The sequence below is a fragment of the Rhineura floridana genome, chromosome 12 (assembly GCF_030035675.1).
Source record: "Rhineura floridana isolate rRhiFlo1 chromosome 12, rRhiFlo1.hap2, whole genome shotgun sequence".
In the NCBI taxonomy this organism is placed as follows: Eukaryota; Metazoa; Chordata; class Lepidosauria; order Squamata; family Rhineuridae; genus Rhineura; species Rhineura floridana.
The window spans coordinates 7,297,735-7,321,269 of record NC_084491.1 but is presented as its reverse complement, the minus strand read 5'-3'; the positions used below and the strand labels follow the sequence as shown (position 1 = coordinate 7,321,269).

Sequence of the window (23,535 nt, the reverse complement as noted above, 5' to 3'; positions counted from 1 at the left end):
AAAATTCTTGTGTAGGCACACCATAAAACTGGTTACAGTGCTTCGCATTTAGGGGAGGGGCGGCAAAGCTGGTGCCCTGCAGATGGTAGTCCAACTCCAATCAGCACCAGCCAGCGTGGCCAGTAGTTGGGAATGATGGGAACTGTAGACCAGGAACATCTGAAGGGCCACAGGTTAGTTCCCCCCTGCTTTAAACCGTTCAAAGGGCTTTGCATTGTTTCAGTGATATTTAAAATCCTGTAAGGTGAGTCTGTGCTGCTAACCTCATTTTATTTATTTGGTTTATTTGTTGCCTAATGCAAAACATCTCTCTAGACAAATTACATACACAATTAATAAAAATAGCCATCAGGTTTAATGATAAAACAGTTATACGCAAAGAAATATTGCAGCCTTAGTGGACTGGGTGGGTGGAACTGAACTTGAGGATCAGCTGATGAGTTCATGGCGGAGGTGTGTTAGACCAAAGTGCTTTATGTACATTATCATAGGAATCCTTACAACAACTTTCTAAGGTAGATAAGTATTATTAGCCCATAACTGCAGGACTGCAGGGGCTGAGTTGGGCTTGCATATGATTGTCTGAGGAGCTGAGATTTCGATCAGTTCTGGTTCTTCCAGATTTTTGGGCTTGTGGAAGACTGATCAGTAATGGTTCCTTCAGTTGGTCATCTCAAAAATGAAGCCACATGTGGCTTGAGTCCATACCTCTGGAAGGCTGCAACTTGCCCACCCCAGAATTAGCAGGACTTGCTTGCCTCATTTCTTCCTTACAAACATGAGGACTTGATGCTTGCTCTGACTTTATACAACCAAATAACGAGAGGCATGATATTCCCGAGGAGGCTGGCCTGCTCACTCGTATTTCATTATTTGTTTACAGTCCCTAACCCTGGGTTTCAAGGTAGCCTCCAACAATTAAGGTGTAGGTTGCTATTTGTCAGCAAGTATTTTATTGTATTTTTTTGATGTTCACCGCCCAGAGAGCTATTGCTAGTCGGGCGGTATATAAGTTTAATTAATAAATAAATAATAAATATAAAACAGCCAGCTAAAAAAAGGACATGACTATGTGTCAACTAGGTTGGAAGAGGTTAGTTCCTGTTGATTTGCTAGTATCACAGTTTTGTTCCTACCTGCTAATCCATCCTAACAGGTTGCAGCCAATTCTCTTGAGGTTAGGAAAAGACTCTCCTGATTTATCTGTAACCCTTGACACACACATGGTCCAAATAATTATGTAATTGAATAAACTTCCCAGTCTGGGTCTGGGAATCCCATTGCCAGCTCTCCCTCTTTCCCCACACTCTGGAAACCTTTAAACTATGAAGTTATTTTAGCTGGTGTGACATGGCACCTGAATTATCCAGTTTGCTGGGCCCAGTGGAAAGGAAGGGAGGAGGGAAGCTTTGGACCGTAGCCCAAATCCACCCCCCCCCTGGGCTGGAATAAAAGCAGCAGCTGAGGCTAGCAGCCACGGAGTGAGCATTGTGGCTCTGGCGTAGGGGGGACCATGGAGATCTTCAGCATTCAGCAGTTGGTAAGAGAAGGGTGGGGTGGGGTGGGGTGGGGTGGGGTGGGCACTTGTCTAGTGCAAATTGAGAGCACTGGGATGGGTTCCTTAGACCAGGACTGGGCAAACTTCAGGCTTGTGGGGTTTACTTTACTTGAGTCTACAAGCCAGAGCCATGGGTAAAATAGTGACTCCACCAGGCAGACAGACACTAAGAATTAAGGAACAGGATGCCTTTGTGAGCATATGTTCAGCCCAGGAATTTGTGATCAGTACCAGAACCAAGCTCTTGCATCCTTTCACAAAACAACAACTCACTCCTGGTTCTTCCCCCATGCCTTCTTTTTCAGCAACTTGATTTAGAGAGGTGGGAAAGCCTTTAAGTTGTTGCAGTTGTTTAGACAGTTAGTCAGAAACCCTTGCAGCTCCCCTATGCATCACCTAGAAATGTACCAGGAGATCCTGATCTCCTTTCTGCCCACCCTTGCTATAGACCTTTGGGAGCAAAGAATCTCTGATCCAGGACTGATCCAGATGATGGGGTCAATGCCAGGTGTAAAGTGGTGTGGGTTGGGTGGCCAGTTATGCATTGCCAAAAAAACCACCAATTTGCATAAAATGTGCATGTGTTAATTAATAGGTTTTTGTTGTTTTTATGTGCCTCCAAGCTGATTACGACTTATGGCAACCCTATGAATCAGTGACCTCCAGTAGCATCTGTTATGAACCACCCTGTCCAGATCTTGTAATGCTGCTTTCTCCAGCATTATTGTCTTTTCTAGTAAATCATGTCTTCTCATTATGTGTCCAACCTCAGTTTCATCGTTTTAGCTTCTAATAGGCATAGATGCAAATTTAGACTTAATTTAAACGGAAATACATCTCACCCTAGTGGGGAAGACTGTGGTCTGTGTGCCTGCTCAGTCTCCTGACCAGGTGCTGTTAGCTGTTGATGAGCAATTTCAAGGACCCTGCAGGTCTCCCTTTCAATGGTTCCTCCTCTTTAAACCAGCCTTTGACTGGATAGCCTTCACATTAAGGACCCCTTCAGACTCTCCTCCTCTGTAAAGTAGGTCATTTGTCCATCCTGGATATGGAGGGGTGCATGATCCAGGGGGCAAAGAGAGGGGAGGAAGATTGGTTGTCTCAGCAAATTTCAAGGCTTGCTCCACGTGGGTAACCGTAAAATTAACAACACAATCCTATATATCTCTACTCAAAATTAAATTGCATTGGTTTCAGTGAGGCTTACTCTGAGTCCCAGGTAAGTGTGGTAGACTAAACTGATGGGGGTGGGGCATGTAATTTAAAGAGCTGAATACTCCTCATGGTAACAGCAGTCTTTATAGTGAAGACACCTCTAAATATTATATATCAACAATACATGAGAAAAGCCCCCATCACATAGAAATTTATCTTTTTTCAAACTATGTTGTCTTCATTTTTACACGTTGTCAGTGTCTTGAGTTCTGATTTAAAAGGTCTTCCAGGGGGCCACAACTAACATTCTTTCTGCCAGGAGTAAATTACCGACTAATCTCTTGATGACTGATCCAATTATTCAGCACCAGTCCCTTGAGTGGCTCCTAAGACTAGTCCCGTGTTTCCAACTCTTCTCTCACAGCCACCACCACATCCTTGCCTAGAGGGTTGTGTCCACCACAGGTGTCTCGTTCATTTTGATGCATTTCTGGCGGCTGGGTGAAAAGAACTTCTTGGAGACCAGATTCTCCCAACCTGGGGCACTTCATATGTTTGGCACTGTGACTCCCATCAGCCCAAGCCAGAGGCTGATGGGAGTGGTAGTCCAAAACATCTGGAGAGCACCAGTTCGGGTGAGGCTGTTGTAGACACATGCTTCAGCTTTTTTGGTCCCAACACCTTCCAAGAGGGTGATTTTCTCTATAGGTAACAAGGAAACCACAATGCCATCAATAGCATGAAGAAAAACCCTCTTGCTTTTAGTAGGAAAGACATGGCTCAAAGCAGCCCACCTCACCTCTGCACAGGCACAATCCCAGGGGATGATGACAGATGTAAGGCAGAAGGGCTGGGGCTGGTTTCCTGGCACAGTACAGAGGGTACCAGCCCACTTGCCTGTTGGAGTGCATCAGGGTTGTGTAAATCAGGGAAGGGCCTTCGCTCAGTGGTAGTGCACTGCTTTGCATGTAAAAAGTTCTAGCTTCAGTCCTCTCCAGGTAGGCAGGACTGGGAAAGACTTTTGTAGCAGCAGCGGCACACCATGAAGACGGCGGCTCAAATGTCAGTGGGGCAGTGAATCCACTCTGGGTTTTAGTGTGAACTTTCAAGGAGCTGCCCAAGATGCTGAAAGCTAGACCCGGAGCAGATTCACTGCCCTGCTGACATCGGGGTGTCTCCAGTGGTAGCAGAGGTGCTCGCTGTACTGGGTGGCCTCAGTTGCTCCACTGCAAAGCACAGTGGCTCATGGTTGAATAACCCCAAGTAGCTGCAAGAGCGAAGCAAACTTCTTCAAATGCCTTTTCTGTGTGGTGTGAAGAATAACGACTGCAGGCCCTTGACAACACAAGCGAGCCTGTGAGTCCACCCCTGGGCTGGAGGTGCTGCTGCCTCATCTTATTTTAGCCGCTGTGTCAGGCTGAAGTTCTGCCTGCTGCCTCATGGAGGTCACGCAAGACCTCTGGGTGTTTGCTTCCCAGAGGCAGGTTCGCCTAAGAAGGAAGGGAGCGGTTGGAGCAGATGCTGCGGTGACCGAAACTGTCTGAGGAGGAAAGAGCCGTTCCTTTCATGCTCAGCCTGCGGCGGTGATGCCAAGAGGCTATCATATTACTCTAGCAATGTTATGTTGAGAGACAGCGCAACGGGGTGTGTGGATTGCCTCAGGTGGCACATTTGGGAGCACTATTTAAGGACCGTGTGTGTGTATGTGTACATTTTGTCATCTACAGGGTGCCTGCTATGCTTCAGGCAGCGCCGTGAAATGAAGGCAGGAACAGGTGCCTGGATAAGTATTTTTGGAAGGGGTGACCCTAGCAGGGTTAGAGCGGGTAACACCATTTGGAATCCGCTTCAGGCAGCAAAATATCTTTGTTGTATTACATCTGTTAGAAAACCAGGGTAGTGAGGACCCTGGATGGCGTTAAAAGAGGATTAGACAAATTCCAGGGTCAGTTGCTGGGAATCACAGATGGGGAGAGTGCAGTTGCACTCAGGTCTTGTTCGTGGGCTTCTCTTTGGTGCATCTGATGGGCCAGTGTGAGAAGAGGATGCTGGACCCCTTTGGTCTGATCCAGCAGGGCTCTTCTGATGTTTGGAAGATCCCAAAGAAAGATGCATTTGGATTTTCTGCCAAGGTGCCAACATGTCTTCTGTTGTCTTGATATGGACATCTCAGGTAGCTGATTTTCATTGAGACAGGCAAAGTGTGGGAGTGTGTGTGCAGACTGTAGTGAGTTACAGCCAGCCAGGAAATTGCCTGGCATAATCCCTGTTGAAATGAATAGGAACCTGGTAGTTCATCTGAATGAAATCTGCCCAGAGATTGTTCCCAGGGAATTGTGCTGTTAGTGCCTGGGGATTTTCCAGCCCTGGAGATGCCTCCAGCGCCCAAATGTCTCTGGCTGGCCCTGTTGTTGACAATGCGGACATTGCCCTTGGTAGGAATGAGAGATGGCATTTGCATCACATGATGTTTATTCCTCAGCCAAGGGCTGCTGCTTTCATGCATACACACATATATAAATAGAGGCTGCTTCAGCTGGGCTAGGAGGAGCCAGAGGCATGGGGGAAATGTTGCAAGTTGGACCCAGGGACCCTTCACTTGGCAGGAGAGGGTGGCAGCTCAAGATGGATTAGCAACTTGGGGAAACATATAAACTCAGTTGGAGAGGGACTGACCCTGGGCAGGGAAGCGGCCAACTTAAGGGCAGATGAAGAAATAAATGGATTCTCTGAGACGCTGTAGGCAGCTGTGGATTCTGATGCAACTGAGGTGCTGAAGTTCCCTTAGGCCCTGGGCTCTGAAAGCATTTCTGGATGGATTATAGCTAATAACGTTTTAGGATGTTGAATGTTTGAAATGTATGTTTTTATGTTTTTATTGTGATTTTATTGCACTTTATAGTTGCAATAATTTTATGCTGTGCACCGCCCAGAGAGCCTTCAGGCTTTGGGCGGTATAAAAATTGAACAAAATAAAATAAATAAAATAAATATATATAGTACATCTTCAAACCCTGGGGTTCCCCCCAAGCATGCTGAAACCTCCTTCCTGATCTGTACTGGCCTGTTTTAATTAATGAATTAATGAATTATATTATAATTAATTAATTATAGCATTTATATCACACCTTTTCTCCGAGGAGCTCAAGGTGGTGCACACGGTTCTCCTCCCCCCCTTCTTTTTTAAAACAACCCTGTGAGGTAGGTTAGGCTGAGAGACTGCGGCTGGCCCCAAGGTCACCCAGTAAGTTTCATGGCTGAGTGGGGATTTGAACCATGGTCTCTCAGGTTCTAGTCCAACACTCTAGCCACTGTTCCACAGTGGCGACAATCCTAGGAAAATAGGAAGCTGTCTTCTACTGAGTCCAGCCATTGTCCCGTCTAGCTCAATGTTGTCTACACAGACCAGCAGCGTCTCTCCATGGCTTCAGACAGGCCACGCTCCCAGCTCCTTCTGCAGACGCTGGTGACTGAACTTGAGACCTTCTGCATGCTCTGCCACCGAGCCATGGCACATCCTGAACACACCACCTGAATTTGCTGTTAGAAGGAGTGATATAAATACTTAACTGAAAGAAAGAACCCAAGACTAAGCATGGAAGAGAAATTTGATGTAGTTCACATTTAAACCCAAATGCATTAAATTTGCACACTCCAAAATCTATGAGAACTGAAACGCAGCCATCCTTCAAAATTCACACTTGTCCAAATTTTGCAATACGGTTCTCCAACTAAACACTGTTTACAAACATACATATATTAGGGGGAAATGTGCATCAAAATGGATATATTAGTGAAAACAACATACAAAAATGCATTATACAGTATTAGGAGAAGTTGCTCGCAAAATGTGTGCGTTAGTCAAAACTCCATACAAAAATGTGTTTAATAAGAGAAAGTCACACTAAAATGATGGAGAATTTTCATGACGATTTTAAAAAAAACCTGCGAATTGCTGCAGAACCAAATTTAAGATTAGAAAAATGAGAAACTAAGGGAACCAAAATCGGCATATATTATCATCCCTAACCTGCCTTTTTCCTCCCGCTAGGTAAGTGACGAACGACATGAGGGGAAAGTGCGAGGTTTTGAGGCGCTGGCCAGAGGTGCAGCCTGGGAGCCTGGGAGCTGCCGAACAGGCCCGGCTAGCGTAAGGGAAACAGTCAGCAAGGAGAGACAGAAGGCAGAAGATGAGAAGAAGAAAAAGGTGGGTTTGGAGAAGTTTCACCTTGCGCAGAGAGAGTGAGGGTGCACGTGCCTGTTCCCTGCGTGACCAAATGGGGGCGACAAAGGACAGGAAGACTTCCTGATCATCCCAGAGTGCAGGACATGGAATAATGGGCACAAATTACAGGAAGACGGATTCCGGCTGAACCTCAGGAAAAACTTCCTGTTACAGCAGTATGACAATGGAACCAGTTACCTGGGGAGATGATGGGCTCTCCAACACTGGAGGCATTCAAGAGGCAGCAGGACATCCACCTGTCAGGGATGCTTTAAGTTGGATTCCTGCACTGAGCAGGGGGTTGGACTTGATGGCCTTATTGGTCCCTTCCAACTCTGCTGTTCTATGATTCTATGGCTCTTGTAGGGTTGGGCTGCCATCAGTCTCCCTACAGCCCCCTCATGTGTGTTAAATAGACAAAGCAAGGGTGTGTGCACTTAGGATCTCTTCACAGCTAAGCCATGGGCTAGGTCTGTGTTAACAAGGCATCATGGACAACTTTATAGACCAAAACCTCCCAGCCTTAGGGCCTAATAATGAGATCTAATGCGCCCGCAAGGGTCTTTCTCCCAAGCCATGCCCCCCTGCACTACACTTGACATCATAGATGACATCAGGTGTGGCAGGTAAAGATGCAGTTGTGAAGGACAATCAGGAGCCTTAAAGTGCACTCTTTATGGTTCCTTGGCATTAGTGACTTGTATTGGGCACCTTTTCAGTTTGGCACTGAATGCAAGTCTCTCTGGGATTGGTTCCACTTGGGAGCTCTTGGTCCCGAGTGGGGTCAAACCCTGCCAGAGGCGGGGCTTGCTGCCACCACCAATCAGCTGATCAGATGCAAACCCCAGTTCCTGTGCCCATGTGCTTCGAAATCAAACTGTGCGGACAAAAGAAATCACATCACCTGGTCCCATGGTCATGTCAGGCGATTGACAAGTTGGCAGCCCCATGCACCTGCCAAGGTGGCCCACAAAGGTCGGGGATGTCAGGATCTGGCCCAGCGGCTGGTTTACCTGATAGCCGGTGCTTGAAAGTTTAACAGGGTAGTATCTCATCCCATACCATTTTTTAGTGTTTTGTTGTTTGTTTGCTGGCCTGGGCTCCTTTTGGGAGGAAGAGCGGGATATAAATTTAAATAACAAGACAATAATAGCACCACTCGTACAGCCACAGAAAGCTTTAGCAGCACACTAAACACAATCTCAGTCTACACATGCCTGGGAGATAGAATATAATGAGCACTATTAAGGGGCAGACCTCCCACTCCCAGAAGTAATCCTGCATGAGCCCCATTGAAATGAATGGTCGCTTTGCAAGGGGATGTTATGAAGTCTGTGCAGGGAAACTTCCCGGCAAGCTGGGCCCTGATGCCCACCGTGGGCACCGAAATATCTTGGGCTGGCCTGCCCCAAGCACAGTGTGGAAAGCTACTTGCCCTCAGCTCTCATGTTCTCTGTCTCCTTTCCAGCTTGAGACACTCAACAATTCCAGACTGAAGCTGGACAGCCTGCAGGACTTGGAGGCCATCGTCAAGCTTCGCAAGAATAAGAAGAGGTTGAAGAAAGTGGTCCGCCCCAAAGAACGGGAGCCAGAAGTGATAGTGAGTATCCGCTGGCTTTGCTAGAATTTGCACCCTCTGCACGATGATGCACCATGTGTACCATTAAGTCTGTTTTAGACTTAATGGGGTTAGACTTAGACTTAGGGGTTGTGCATCCCATGAAAGATGAAGTTTGCAGCTTGGAGGTGCGGTTAAATCTTGCTTTGTAGACAAATGCCCAAGGGGGCATCCTTTCATTGACATCAGTTGGTGCACCATCTGCATCCCTTCCTCAGAAAAAAACCTGATCTTGCCACACTTATCCATGCTTGGGTAACATCCAAGTTATAGACTACTGCAATGTGTTATAAGTGGGGTTGCCTATGAAGAGCGCTTGGGAACTAACTACTCCACACCATGGTGTTGAGGACATCACCTGGGACCCTTGCCAGACAGCACATACAGATCTGTATGGGTTTCCAATTTATTTTGGGGGTGCAAAAGCCCTAAATGGTTGGGGGCCAGTACATCTGAACCACCTGCTCTGATACAAACTTAGCCAATGTACTGAGATCCACCGCTGAGGCCCCTTCACAGGTCAGGGCCAAGATATTTTGGTGCCTGCAGCAAAGGACAAGATGGCGTCCTCACATTCCATATCTAGAATCCAACTGGACTAGCAGCTGAATCTTCAATATTGCAGATGGGACAGCACCTTCTGCTGTGTCTCTGGCTAGCTTAGGGGGTTTGAGGGAAATGGTGGAAGATTGATGCCCTCTCCATAGCATTGCCGCCTGAGGCAGCTTCCTTATTCTGCTTAATGGCAGGACTGGCCCTGCCACCCACCGTCAGTGCTGAGGTTGTTGGTTGATGCCAACAGAGACTTTTTGCCATTGGCACCAGACTTTGGAATGGAAAGGCAAATTCCTCAGGCACCTGCATTGTAATCTTTGAGGCACCAGCTAATTTTTTAAAAAATTAGCCAAGCTTTTGGCATTTGTGATATGTATTTGTGGTTCTTATTTATAAAGCACATTGTTTTGAGATATTTGATGGAAAAAATGGACTGCCTTCAAGTCGACCTTATGGTGACCCTATGAATAGGGTTTTCACGGTAAGCGGTATTCAGAGGGGGTTTACCATTGCCTTCCTCTGAGGTTGAGGTATTTATTGCCGCTTAATTGGGGGCACAATCCAACTCATAGGAGCTGGTAGAAGTGGAGCTGCCACATCCAACCTTCATTCAGGCACCACTAGGAGGGGAGGAGGCCAGCTCTGCCCGCAGGGCACAGCGGAAAGAAATGGAACACATGTTTCCTTCTGTCACCTTTTTCCTGGTGTAGCAGCTGCTGGGATGGAGACCGCAGGACTAAGCTGACTGGGCTCAGTATGTGGTGGAAGTCCCACTCCCCTCCGTTCCGCTTCTGCCCCCTCCCCCCTATGCCCAGTTTTGGGGCCTTCTGCTGGCTCTACTTGAGCTGGTCTTGGCTGGGCCCAGGTGGCAATAGAATTCCATGGCTGTGCTGCAGCTGCACCTTGGGGAGGAAGTGTGGTGTAGTGGTTAAAGTGTTGGACTACAACCTGGGAGACCAGGATTCGAATCCCCACACAGCCATGAAACTCACTGGGTGACCTTGGGCCAGTCACTGCCTCTCAGTCTCATGAAAACCCTGTTCGTAGGGTCGCCATAAGTCAGAATCGACTTGAAGGCAGTACATTTACATTTTGTGCTGTGGAGCCATCACTCTTCCTCCTGAAACCGCAGCTGCGTCTCATCCTGAAGCCGCTTGACCCGGTGTCTCTACCAGGTGGATTGTGCCCTATGTTACTTAAAATATAGAATTAGTATTAGTAGGATTTTTTTGTTTTTTATTTAAATAGAATTTTTATATTTCTTAATTGTAAAAAAACCCCTTCATGCCTGGTCCCAGGTTATGGCCTAAAGGCACATGAGGCTACCACCTTGTTGAAGCTAAGCAGGCCTGGGGCTGGCCAGTGCCTGGTTGGGAGACTGCTTGGGAACCACATGCATGCTGCCTTGAATTCCTTGATGGTAGAAAGGCGTGATATAAATGCTATAAATAAGTAAATGATAAAAATGTGTATTGTTAATATTGTTTAGTTTTGAATGTGGAATTCTTAATTTTAAAAAAAGGTTCTTTTTTGTTGAGATATATACACTTAGAGATTTCTGTTGAAATATGAAGCAGTATATAAGTTAACTGAAGATTAAATTAAATATCAGTAATATTAGGTATTTTTTACTAGTCACTGTTTCTATTTTGTTTCATTTTGTTTATTTTTGTTCCATTTTACTGAAGTTTGATTGTTTGTAGTCCGTTGCGAGTCACATTTGAGGCCCGTGCTTGTGAAAAAGCGTGATATAAAAAGGCATAATATAAATATTTTCATCAACCAAACAAACAAATAACAATGTGTAATTCTTTATATAGCACCATCCATAAATACAATGTCTCTCACACACAAAAAAGAGCTCTGTTCCAAGGGGCTTACAAAACTGTATGTTGACAGAAGGGACTCTAGAAAAGACGGAGCGGAAATCAAAGTAGTAGTAAAAAGAGAAAGGATATATCCTGTTGAAGGCAACCCCTTTGGATTGCGGGGGGGTAGATAAGGCAGGCTGACACCCCCCCCATATGTGCATCTTGTAAAAAAGCTAGATTAAGTCCTATGTCCTCCTCCTCAGACAGAGCCTGTGGATCCAGGGCAGTTTCTTCAAGCGGTGCTGGAAAACCTGGTTCCTGTGATTGACAAATACCTGGCAGATGGAGGGGACCCCAATGCTCATGACAAGGTACAGGGGTGCTAAGAAACTCCAGCCGCTGTGTTCAAAAGACATGATGTTTCAGTCAAGTGTTTGCATGAGGATGAAGCAGGAAAAGGAGCCAAGGGTCAGCTGAGGGAAGGGAAAGAGAAGCAAGGATCTTAGCGGGGTGGAGCATATTAACAAGGAAGCAGGGAGAGAGACTGGGGGTGCCTGAGACTTTTTGGTGTCAAATCCAAAGAGCATCTCTTCATGGGGTGCAATCCACTGGGAAGTTCTCCTGCACAAGCGACACTGAAATGAGCCACCCTGCTTTTGAGCAGCTCCAGTTCACTGCGCAGGAGAACCTCCTAGGGGATGGCTACTATTTGAGATTATTCCATTTTATTTAGGTCCGTGCTGAGCAGCTTCAGCAGCGCTGCAGCATTAAGTGTGCCTAAGACCATTCACTGGGCCCCTTCCTGGAGAATCATGCCCCATCATTCAGATCTCTCTGCCACCCAAAATTGCACCTAAATTCTATCCACCAGAGGCAGCTACCCCACCTTGCCTCCTGACTGAGCCCTCTGGAAGTATGGCCCAGAATCCCAAAGTATACAGGCATGCGCGCGCACACACACAGGCACATTCAAACAGAGTGGTGCAGTGAGGCAATTTTAGACCCTGGACTGACTGATCTTATGGGAAGACCCCCGTTAGACACCCATGAGTATTGCTTCAGTTATGAAGCACACAGTGAACATTTCCCTCCTTCATCCTCTGCAACTGCCATTCCATGCTTTACAGCTGCTTCCACGTTCCTGATGCGTTACAGCAAAAAGCAACAACAACTAAATTGCAAACTCCAATAAAAATAAGAACTGCTCTGAGCATGCGCCGTGTTGCATGCTAAACCCATTTAAATCCTCGTACGACCACTGCTACAGGAATAAAATGGCATTTGCGTCTACAGCCCTGATGTTAAACAGGTTGCTTTCCAGTGCTCTCTCTGTACTAGCGCAAGGGTGAGCTCTGATGTTGCAAAACAGAGGTATCCAATCTATTGCACATTCTGTCATGCAACAAAGTTACCAGCAGCCTGCTCATGCGTTCTCTTGTACAACAACTTTGTGCTGGTACAAAACATTTCAACAGTGGAACAAGTATGCCACTTTGTGACTTTAACTTAGGGCTACATTGGATGCAACTAATTTATTTGGAAGTAAGCAGCATTTTGTTGTAGGAAAGGATAATATAGCTATCTAATATTTTTGTAAGCTGTCATACATGGGGGCATGGCGACACAATGGCAAGCAAGCAAATGAGGGAAGCAAAGATGGCAGGCAGGGGGCGGCAATGGCAGGTGGATATGCATGCCAGCAGTGGGGGGAGTGGCAAGCAGGCAGGGGGTGAGCAGGGGGAGGGGGAGCGGGTGGGCATCAAGGGGCAGGCGAATGGGGCGATAACACGGGAGGCAGATAAGCAGTAAGGCGGAGTAGCCATAACAGCAGCAGCCTGGCCAGGGAGGAGGCTGGTAAGCTGCCTAAATGGAGAGCGGTGGCAAGTGCCTAGGGGGCTGTTGTGGGAGTTGCCTGGGGGTGGAGGGCACAACAAGTGTTTTCTCTGCTGGGCTCTGATTCAGGGGAAATCAGCCTGACCTAGAGAGGGGTGAGAAGTGGTGGTGGACAGGAATGGCCTGGGGATAGGCATGTGGGGGTGAATCCCTGCCTGTGGGGAAGGCTGAAGCCCCCTCCCACCAGGAATTAACCCCATAAATGTCCCCTTGCCCTGTACCTCAATTCACATGACCTTGGCAAAGATGAACATGGGAACTGGCATTTGTTAGAGCAGCCTTTGTCAACCTGGTGCCCTCCACATGTTTTGGACTGCAACTCCCAGACTCGGGGCTGGTGGGAGCTGCAGTCCAAAACCACTGGAGCGCACCAGGTTAACAAAGGCTATTCTGGAGCAACGTGTAATTACACCTTAGGAAGGTGGGGTGTGGTTTTTTTATTTCACTGCATGCTACCAAAGAACTGTCGGGTTTGCTGGGCTGTGCCGAGTGTCCACTCTGGGGAGGTAAGAACCCCCTGGAGTCCCCCTCCCCACAAGGATGGATGTGGAAGGTGTGTGGCAGGCTTGCATGCAGCAGGCCAACCAAATCGATCTTTCTCTCTCCCCCTCGCACCCTTGTGTCTCCCTGCTGCAGTTTAGATGTACAGCCCTGCACCGGGCCTGCCTGCGCGGCCATGCAGAGATCGTAGACAAGCTGCTGGAAGCTGGGGCCAAACTGGAGCCAAGAGACATGGTGAGTCTCACCACCCCACGCTCAGTTGTTGAGCACATGATTCCAGCCCCAGAGGACTGGCCTGGGCGCTTGGGCCCCTCTGAGACCCTTGGGGCATCGCAGTGGCAAAGACAGAGGGGGAGAGGAAGAGATTGGGACTGGGACCCACTGGTGTCTGGGGCTCATCAGGACTGGTGGGGCAGAGGTCAGGGTGTCCAACAGTAGGTGGAGCCTGAGCCCAGTAATTCGAGGGTTGTCCGCATCTTGTTCCCTGCTGAGTCCTACCAGGGCAAATCAAAGGGGGCTGGCCAAGGGCAGACCATGGAGCCCACAGGAGAAATAATTCTGAAAGATGCAAAGAAACAGAAATTCTTTATTTTGACAAATTACCCAATGCGTTTCGGCCAAATGGCCTTGATCAGGGGCTTATCTGAAAAAAATGCAACAATTAAACATGAACTATGATGTTATATCTTGCAACAACAACAAAACCTACAGTATTAAACCACCCTTAAAACTTTTAAACTAAGACCATAGTAAAAATTCTGTCTGAATCAGAAGACCAGCAAGAAATTCAACAAACTAGGAACAGCTTGCCACCGGAAAAAAAATCAAAAATATAAAGACTTGATTATTTTTTGGCTGTTTAATGAAACAAACCGATCTGGGCTTGAGGGCAGACTGAGGCTCTTGGGGCAGCCTCCCGTTCCCCTGAATGGAGCAGCCTCTACTACCGGGACCCTTTCCGCAGGGGAGGAAACATGCACCTGCCCCATCTCTCTCTTCGCCAACCTGGCACCCTCCAACTGTTTTGCACTATGACTCCCTTCAGCCTCAGCCAGCGTGGCCGTCTGATGCTGAGGGGAGCATGGCCATGCTAACTGCTGACACTGCTGGGATTTATCGTGCAAAACATCTGGAAATTGTGCAAAACATCTGGAAGTCACTGGTAAATGAAGGCTGCTTTATGCCAGTGAGGCCCACAGACTGCCCCTTCCTCCCCCCCCCCGGGGCTCCTGTCTAGCTAGACTGCTTGTGCCTCAAGTCGTCTGTCTGTGTAATGTGCTGGCTCTGCTTTGCTGCAGCTGGATGCAACCCCCGTGTTCTGGGCCTGTCGTGGGGGACACCTGGAGATCCTCAAGTGCTTGATCAACAGGGGAGCCAAGATCTCCACACGGGACAAGGTGAGTGGTGTGCTGTAGTGCTTAGAGGGTCCGACTGAGACCTGGGAGACCAGGGTTCAGACCCATTCAGCCATGAAACTCACTGGGTGACCAGTCACTGTCACTCACCCTGACCTACCTCACAGGGTTGTTGTGAGGATAAAATTGGGAGGGGAAGAATAATCTTTGTATCCCACCTTGAGCTCCTTGGAGGAAATACCTGAAATATAATTTTACCCCTTATATACCCAGTTGATCACTGCGCTCTGCAGGTGAGGGCCTCCTGCAAATACCATCTTTTCAGGAGGTCTGTTCTGCACAACATAGGAAACAGATTTTAGTGTGGAGGCACCTACCCTGTGGAATTCCCTCCCCTTAAATATTAGACAGGCACCATCTCTGTTATCTTTTCAGCGCCTGCTGAAGACCTTTCTCCTTCAACAAGCCTTTTAAGTAGAAACTTTATATCCGTCTGCATCTGTTTTGGAATTGTTTGTTAAGATGTTTTTAAAGGTTTTTAAAAAATATGCTTTGGGTACATTTTTAAAGATGTTTTGTTTTAATATATTTTAAAGGTCGTTTGTAAAGATGTTTTGGAGTGTTTTTACTGTTTTTGTTTGCCACCCTGGGCTCCTACTGGGAGGAAGGGTGGGATTTCAATGTTATTATGATTATGAATAATAATAGATAAATAAATAATTTAAAAAAAATCTTCTGTATCTAAATGAGTGGTGTCCCCCTGAATGGGTTCACACTGGGCTCTGGGGTGCTCTTTTGAGGGATTCTCTTTGTCTGGCAGCTGTGGAGCACCCCACTGCATGTGGCCGTCCGGACGGGGCACTGCGATTGCGCCGAACATCTCATTGCCTGCGGGGCAAATATCAATGCACAAGACAAGGTAAGAGGGGGAGGGGAGGGGGCGTAATTCATGTCAGGCCTGCCTCTGCACCAGGGGAGCAGCAGCAACTGGGGAACGGGCAGCATGCAGGCTTGGCCATCTCTAGCTGTACAGCCCTGGCCCAGTCTTTATTTTAACTCCACCCAGCCTTCTTCCAGTCCATACTGATTTTGGGAGGTAGGGTGGCAACAGAAGCCCTTTGAATGTCAGTGGCTACGTTCTCCCTCCGCTGTCGAAGGGAGTATGCCTCCGAATGCCAATTGCTGGGAATCACGCAGGGAGAGTTCTGCTGCTGCACTCAGGTCCTGCTTGTGGGTTTCCCATTGAGACGTCTGGTTGGCCATTGTGAGAACACGATGCTGGACTAGAGGGGCTCCCTTTGGCCTGATGTGGCTGTAGGGCCCTTCTGATGGTCTTCTGCTCCAGGCACATCAGAGTTCCTTCCCAAGCTGTTACAGAAATGGCCCTCTCCTGGTAGTGAGCTCCTTGTTTACTGCAGAATAAATTCTGCATAATAACAGCAATTGTGAATGTTTGCATAATATATGTAGGTTGCAGATTTTGAACTGCCAGGACACAGAACTTTTTATCTAACAATCAATTTATCCAGCAATCAATTTTTATCCAACACAAAGATCTGCTTTTATTGAGTCAAACCATTTGGCCTTCTAGTCCAGTACACATTATTTGTTGCAATTGGCAGTGGGTAAGTAAGAGTTAGATACCAAAAACACCTTGTGGGGTGAGTGGGATGTGCCCCAGCGCTATTATGACTGTAATATCTATACACGAAGACATGGGGTGGGTCAGGGTATCTTTCGCTTGGGAGAGGAAATTTCATTTGAAATGTATTGCTGTTCTTTTACTGTATGTTGTTTTGTTGTAATATGACTTGTATTTTAATATGTATTTTGTATTCTCCTTTTACATGTGTTTAATTGTGGTAGCCTATGGCTCTGAGCACTAAAGACTCATTTCATGTCATTTTAATTTATCAGTTTTATCCAACAATCAATTTTTATCCAACACAAAGCTCTGCTTTTATTGCATCAAACCGTTTGGCCTTCTAGTCCAGTACTCGTTATTTGTTGCAATTGGCAGTGGATCCCTGAGGCTTCCGGCAGGGCTTTTTCCTCGCCTGGATGCCATTGGGCATTGAACCTGGGACCCTTCTGCAAGGCAGATCCTCTGCCGCTGAGCTATGGCCTGCGTCTCACCACACAATTGAATGGACGCTGGTGTAGAGTCCATGTGCCCTTACTCTGTCTCCCTGTGCTTCACCATTCCCTGGCCAGGAAGGCGACACGCCCATTCACGACGCAGTCAGGCTGGGGCGCTTCAAGGCAGTGAAGATGCTGCTGATGTACGGCGCAAACCTTGGCGTGCAGAACGAGGTGAGGGGGTTGACAGTGGGGAGTTCATTGCTTCTCTTTTGGGAAGGGCAGCGTGCTGCAGGGATGTTCCTTGGGCGCACAAGAGTTGTTGTGGGGCTGCTGTACAGTGTGAACAGGTATGGCGCTTTCTGCACTGCTGCAAGGCCTAGTCTAGGTTCACCGAGATGGTGAACCTGTGTCTGGGCTGTGCCATAGCAGGCTGCAGGGGAGGGCTGCAGGGGCTGAATGCTCCTCTATGGGGTGGAGGGAAGGTCCCTTCACACAGGAAGCTAGCAACTCAAAATAAAGGCAAGCCTAGAAACCTTTTCCCTGCTATGTAATTTTCTATATGGACGGATTCTTTTGGCATGTGAGCCCCCATTTGCAGTCTGTAGTGGTACAGTCAGATACAGGTTCACTACCTGAGTGAGAACTAAGCTGATGTCCAACCAAGACATGCAGTGTAGGCCTTACGCAGGAGCCCAAGGGTTTCCCCTCTGCCTATCCCCTCTCTGTGCCTGTCTGTGGACCTGTGCTGTAGCCAAGGGGGAGACTTCGTTGCCAGTCAGCCACTCCACCCAAAACAAAGCCCAAGCCCAAGCCCAAGCTGGGTGAGGAAAAAGAGCAGCATGTAGATCAGGGTGGGGGTGGTGAACCTGTTGCCCTCCAGGCGTCATTGGCCTCCAACTCCCATCAGCCTCCTGGCCAACATCAGGGATGAAGGGAGTTGTAGTGCAACAGCAGCTGGAGGGCCACAGATTCCTCATCCCTGATGAGGAGAGGGGGGAACCGGCTTCTGCCTCCTTCTGCCCTTCCAGCTTGGAGGGGGGGGAACATGGGAGGGGCAAAGTTATATCACCTGAGGGAAAGACTGAGGGGAGGTACGATAGCACTCTTCAAGTACTTGAAAGGTTGTCACACACAAAGGAGGGCCAGGATCTCCTCTTGGTGATCCCAGAGTGCAGGACCCGGAATCATGAGCTCAAGCTGCAGGAAGCCAGATTTCGGCTGAACATCAGGAAAAACATCCTAATTGTTAGAGGGGTACAACAATGGAACCCATGACCTAGGGAGGTGGTGGGCTCTCTGACACTGGAGGCCTTCAAGAGGCAGCAGGACAGCCACCTGTCAGGGATGCTTTTAGGTGGATCCTGCATTGAGCAGGGGGTTGGACTGGATGGCCTTATAGGCCCCTTCCGATGCTACATTTCTAGGATTCATCTCTTTATTTCTTTTGGCAGGAGGCAGTGACTCCAGTGGACCTGGTGAAAGACTGGCAGACGGGCATCCGGGAAACGCTGCAAGCATGTGCCGACCGGCAGCGAGGCTCCCCCAGGAGCTGCTGAGACTGAGTGGAGGGTCGGGGGGGCATTGGCTCTGTGAGCCTACCTTCCTCCTCCCTCCACCAGCTTGTGACCAACTTGCCATCCTTGCCCTTGGCATGGAGCTTGGGCAGACCTGCCCTCCCTTTCCGATTCTGGTGCCAGTAAGGTATAGGGTCCTTTTTTGGCACCCTCAGGCTGAGGCAGAAGAGGAAGGAGGTCCTCAGGACCCTCTTCTTTGTCCCAAAAGACCTTGAAGGAGAGTATCCAGCTCCTCGGAATGGGCCAGGAGAGCAGTGCTGGGCGCCCCCCTCTGCTCTTCTTAGTGGAGCCTCCAGATGTACAGATGATTGTACCAGGGGAAACTAAGGCACAAGAGAGATTCATGCAGGAAGGTTGATGCAGATCGATTTCAGGAAAGTCCACAGTAGCTCTGTTATTGCAAGCAGGAGCTGATGGGAATTTTGTACCCGTTTTAAAATGTCTCTACTAGGGATAGGGTACCCTAACGTGTAGGCTACAGGGCTAGGGGCCCCAAGACTTTGCTGCCTGAGTCACAGGGCAGGATAGCAACACCAGCCCCTTCCACTTCCAGAATGGCAGCAGGCTCTTACTTCAACGCTGGTCATGGGATGGTGTCCTCCTCTGTGCTTGAAGGCAGCAGACTACCGTGGCTTAGGGGGCACAGGCCAGGCCCCGTGGCAGACACAGCGCTCCTGCCAAGCCCTCACTGCTGCTTGCTCGCTGCTCCGCCTGGTGCCGCCTGCTCAAAGGCTGCAAGAAAGCAGCGGCAGGGAAGCAGAGCAATGCAGGGCCTGCACCTGCACCCTGCCTGCCAGAGTGCGCAGCTGGGGCAGCTGCCTCTCTGCCTGCTTGCTCCGTCTGGGGTGTTGGGAGAAGACTAGGCAAGCCACCAACATGGAAGCATTGTTGCAGGAAGCTCAGGAGGAATGGCTGGGGAGAGGGCTGTCACTTTCATAACCCTCCATCTCATACACACACACACACACACATATTGGCCACTTGACAAAGCTTCCTTGCTATCTCATGGTAGGGCTGGCCCCGCCTGAGGGACAGAGAAATTGTGATGGCTGACCTCACCAAGTCTCTTCCACCCCTTACAGATCTGCAGGGGATGCGCGTCCTTTGCCTTGGAGGAAAGGGTAGGACTTCTCTGCCTTTCAGAGATCCCTGAGGCAGCCTCTGTGCTGTCTCTCCCCCTCCTGTTCAAAGGCCAGAATGTCAGCCTATAGCCTTCCCTGCTTTGATGGTTGAGGACTGGAAGAAGTCCCTAGCAGATTGGGGAGGCACGCCCAAGGCACTCAGGCCACAAAGGATTATAAGCCAAAGTCCTGTAGGCCTCTGGAAGACCCTGTCTTACGGGTGCAGGAACAAGGATCCTCTCGCTGCTGCCTTGATTTCCCGTTGTGACACATGAGGTATGCTCACGTGCTCTTTCCAGGCACCCGATCCGGTGCCTTTTCCCTTGGAAGAGTCCCTCTCACGGGGGCAGGGGCGAGGGCAGCTTTGCACATACGAATAGCAGCATAGCCTCTTCGCCCTCAGTCTTGCTGGTGCCAGCAGCTGCTTCCTTGTTGCCATTCCCCACTTTTGCTGTGGGGCCAGGCGCCTGTGTGCATGGCCGTCTCATTCCTTGCCTGCTGGAGAAGCGAGAGCTTGGCGCTGCTGGCTCAGGCCGAGATCCCCAGCCAACACCTGATCCTCAAAGGATAAGTTTCTCTGATGCAGAATGGGCATACAAGTGTGGCAAGTTGCACACCGCTGGCTAGCTGCCCTCTGCATCGTCCTGCTACCCGGCATTTCATGGTTTTGTTTCTGGAATGTGCAGAGCACTGACTCTGCTAACTACCTTCTCCCGTGGAACTGGGTTTCACAGACTGTAAACCTGACATACCTATTAATGTATTTGCAAGGTAAACCACAGCAAAAGAGCCCCAGAGCCAGGCTGGGCATTGACCCTCAGTGTCTGGTGACAATGACGGTGGCCTGCCTTGACCTTTCTGTCTGGTACGTGGGTCAGACTGGACTCTGGAGTATGAACCTTTTTTAAAAAAAAGTCTACACCCCTTCCACTCTCGAGAGAAAAGAGCAATTTGGACCGGAGGAAATTATTTGAACTGATCTTTGCAAACTGATGTAAGGTCTCAACTCCTCTTCAAGTTGATCTTGAGTCCAAGTGCATCACCGACTATGTTATAGTCTCTACTTTGTTTTATAAGCATCTGACAAATTTAAGCAGCACTTTGCCATGCTGGATGGGCTCGTTGAGCCAAGTGGCCCCCTTGCTCTGTGTAAGACAGCCCCCCTCTCCCAGTGTTGGGTGTTTCAAATGATGCCCTACTTATGGGGCTGCACGGGGCTAATTGTGGATGGCTAAACCCTCTGTTACTCAACAGAGTAATTGTTTTTTGGCAATGCTGAGCTGATGTGATTGCTCTTTGATAAATAATAAATTAATTTGAAGCTGTTGTGAAGAAGCGGGTATGGATGGCGACTGTAGTGTTGTGTTTTAGGAAAGTGCTCCTCCTGAGATCACCTTTTTCTCCCAGTGCCGCGGCATCAACTCTAGTTCATCCCAGGGGCAATGGGGAACCTGTTCAGCCCAAGGGCATCACGGACAACCTTGGGAGGAACAACAGAGGGGACTTTTACCATTGTCCAGAGGCCTGCATTCCAGCTCTACACAAACCAGTTTTCTGTACTTCCCCATCCAGGCACGCAAGAGGCATCATTACAGTTCAAAGACGCGTTCCTGCCCAGCAAAAACTCTTGAGGGGGGCATGGAAAAGGGCTGGAGCCTGTGAAGGGGCATGATATGTGAAGTGCCACAAGGGCCACACAGAGTGGTCTGGAGGGTCACAGGCAGTCCCTAGGCCTGAGGGCTCCCAACGTGGGATCCAAGGAGTGTCTTGAATCTCATCAACCAAAGGTGGTATGACTTGGCAGAATGGGAACGCAGCTGTGGTCCCTATACCAGAGGTGACAGGAGCACCTGGTCAATACCATCTTTGGTGAAAAACAAATTGATTGCTCCTCCCTAAAGTTACGTGCAATCTGAGGAGCAAGACGAAAGATGTGGCATTTTAATTCCATTCCTGGAAGCACTTCACTGTGACATCTCCCTAATTTTTTTTTTCCCCCAAAAAAGACGGAGAGTCCTCCAGGTCAGTGTACCAATCACTCCTTACAAACCAATTCACTTATAAATATATAAGATTAGACTATTCCATTTGAAGGTACAGTCCTTGCAGAAAAACTACAACCTAGAGGCAGGTTACAAATAATTTACCTGAAATTATACATTGCTTTTAGACAAGTTCTGCTGTTGGTTGTGGAAAGGAAGACGAAGAATGAAAAAGAGAGAAAGGCAAACTAACTTTCTCTCTCTCTTGCTCCTCGCTCCTTTATTTCTTTTAAAAAATAAGAATTTTTTTGGGAAACAATACTGTTAGAAGCAACTAGGAAAAAAACACCGTCTCTCCGCCAATGGAGTGAAGGGCTACCCTTGCACAAGGGCAAGCTGAGTCTCCTGTGCCGCCTCTCGAACCTGGAATTGATAATTGAGGTGGAGTTAATCAAGCACAGCTTTTGCCAAGCTGGTATCCTCCAGCTGCTTGGGACTACAACTCCCATGAGCCCCAGCCAACATGGCTGTAAGATACAGGGGCTGATGGGAGTTGTAGTCTAAAATGGCCATGGTGGCTAGGGCTGATGGGAGTTGTGGTTGGTCCAAAACAGCTGGAAGGCACCAACTTGGGAAAGTGGTCCAGAGGTAACAAGACGGCAGCTTCACCTCTAGCACTAGCACAGGATGAGTGTGCAGGAGAAGCTACAGGGGAATGAGGGTCCTTTAGGACACACACACACACACCCGGTGGGACAAACTATTGCAAAGCGTTGCAGATCCTTCATATGCTGGCAAGGAATGATGAGATGGAAATCTTAGTGCCTGTAATGCACATGGTGCTTAGCTTGATAGGGCAAATTCTGTTGTCTGCCCCTTCCACCACTCCATAACTTATGTGAGAAGTCAGGAGAGTGGATTAAACTCCACATTTCAGTCAAGGCCATCACGGGGTAGGTATGCCCCCCCCCCCACGCCTTTGCTGCCACCACCTGCGCAAATTGTGTTTTCAAGCCTGTGTTGCATTAAAGGACTGGGGAGACAAGGCCAAGGAGGAAGAGAACAAAAATGTAAGCTGGGAATGGGTGGGAGAGAGGCAGCCTCTGCAGGAGGAAGCGCTCCTTTGCAGGACGACAGCATTCCCTGGCTTGGCATAAACAGCTTCCCACGCCAGGGCCTCCCCATGTTCTGGGAAGAAGGTGAACGGTGCATTTCTGGCAAGCTTGATCCCAAGTCAGCTGGGCAGTGCGTGGCTCCAGGGAGTGTGGACTTTGGCACAATTTGGACAGGATGGGATGATGCCATGCCTGGCACCAGCTGAGCCCACCGCTGCTTCAAAGGCCCTTGAAGCCTGGAGCTGGGCTGCCAGCAAGGTGGGCACATTAAGGAACCTGGAGTGTGGAAGGAAGAGCAGGCCTCACGCCCTAGAGCTGGGCATGGCGCAATGGGTTCACGCCAGCTCAGTCAAAGACCAGAAGTGCGAGGGATGAGTTCAAGACCTGCCTGCCCCCGAGCCACGAAGGGGGCTGAGGGGCTCCAGAGCTGAGTCCGGGAACTGTCAGTGCAAGCCTGGTCTGGTGTCTGACGGCATGGAATATAAGTGCTGGGCAAATAGGAAGAAGGGGGAATTGCTGCATGGAAAAGGAGATCAACACTGTCAGCGGAAAAGAGGGGAACGCTGTTGCACTGGCACCCTTGCCGGTTCCCACTCACACCAACAACTGTACACGCAACTGAGTCTGTAGGCACACGGGTGGCTGTTCTCTGCTGCTAACAGTCTTACAGACCCCGCACGTGCAACCACCCTCTTCAGTCAAGTGCTGCTCAAAGGACGTCCTGGGCACGGTAGCCGGGTCGGAGCACCAGAGGCCAGGAAAATGGCCGCTTCCCTTGCTTTTTCAGGAGTCTTTCGGGGATGCAGACGCCAAAGGAAAACGGGAAAAGTGGTGGAGGGGCCTCCTGAGCCCCCCCCCACCTCCAGTGGGTCAGACCCCCATGCTCTGGTTTTCCTCTTCCAGAAGGTTTGGCTTGCTTCTGCTTTTCCCTGGAGTGGGGCGGAGGAGAGACAGAAAGAACAAGACTTAAACCCTGTCGCCGGGCTGTCT

At 48.9% G+C, this 23,535-nt stretch overlaps 2 protein-coding genes across 3 annotated transcripts in view; one reads left to right on the top strand and one right to left on the bottom strand.

Moving 5' to 3' along the window:
* The first annotated feature begins 1,437 nt into the window (after positions 1–1,437).
* ANKRD23 (ankyrin repeat domain 23) lies at positions 1,438–20,783 on the top strand. Its single transcript, XM_061593211.1, has 9 exons — positions 1,438–1,540; positions 6,765–6,920; positions 8,407–8,538; positions 11,186–11,293; positions 13,452–13,550; positions 14,615–14,713; positions 15,492–15,590; positions 16,886–16,984; positions 18,205–20,783. The coding sequence occupies exons 1-9, from the start codon at positions 1,514–1,516 to the stop codon at positions 18,307–18,309; spliced, it is 924 nt and encodes a 307-aa protein (XP_061449195.1). The 5' UTR covers positions 1,438–1,513; the 3' UTR covers positions 18,310–20,783.
* CNNM3 (cyclin and CBS domain divalent metal cation transport mediator 3) overlaps positions 17,696–23,535 on the bottom strand; it is a 48,153-nt gene continuing 42,313 nt past the window's right edge. Inside the window, exon 8 of one of the 2 annotated variants that reach the window (XM_061593209.1) lies at positions 17,696–23,474. In XM_061593209.1, the coding sequence (XP_061449193.1) occupies positions 23,416–23,474 (59 nt within the window). In that variant the 3' untranslated portion in view covers positions 17,696–23,415. The remainder of the gene's footprint in view (positions 23,475–23,535) is intronic. The other variant, XR_009758741.1, reaches the window with a different exon arrangement.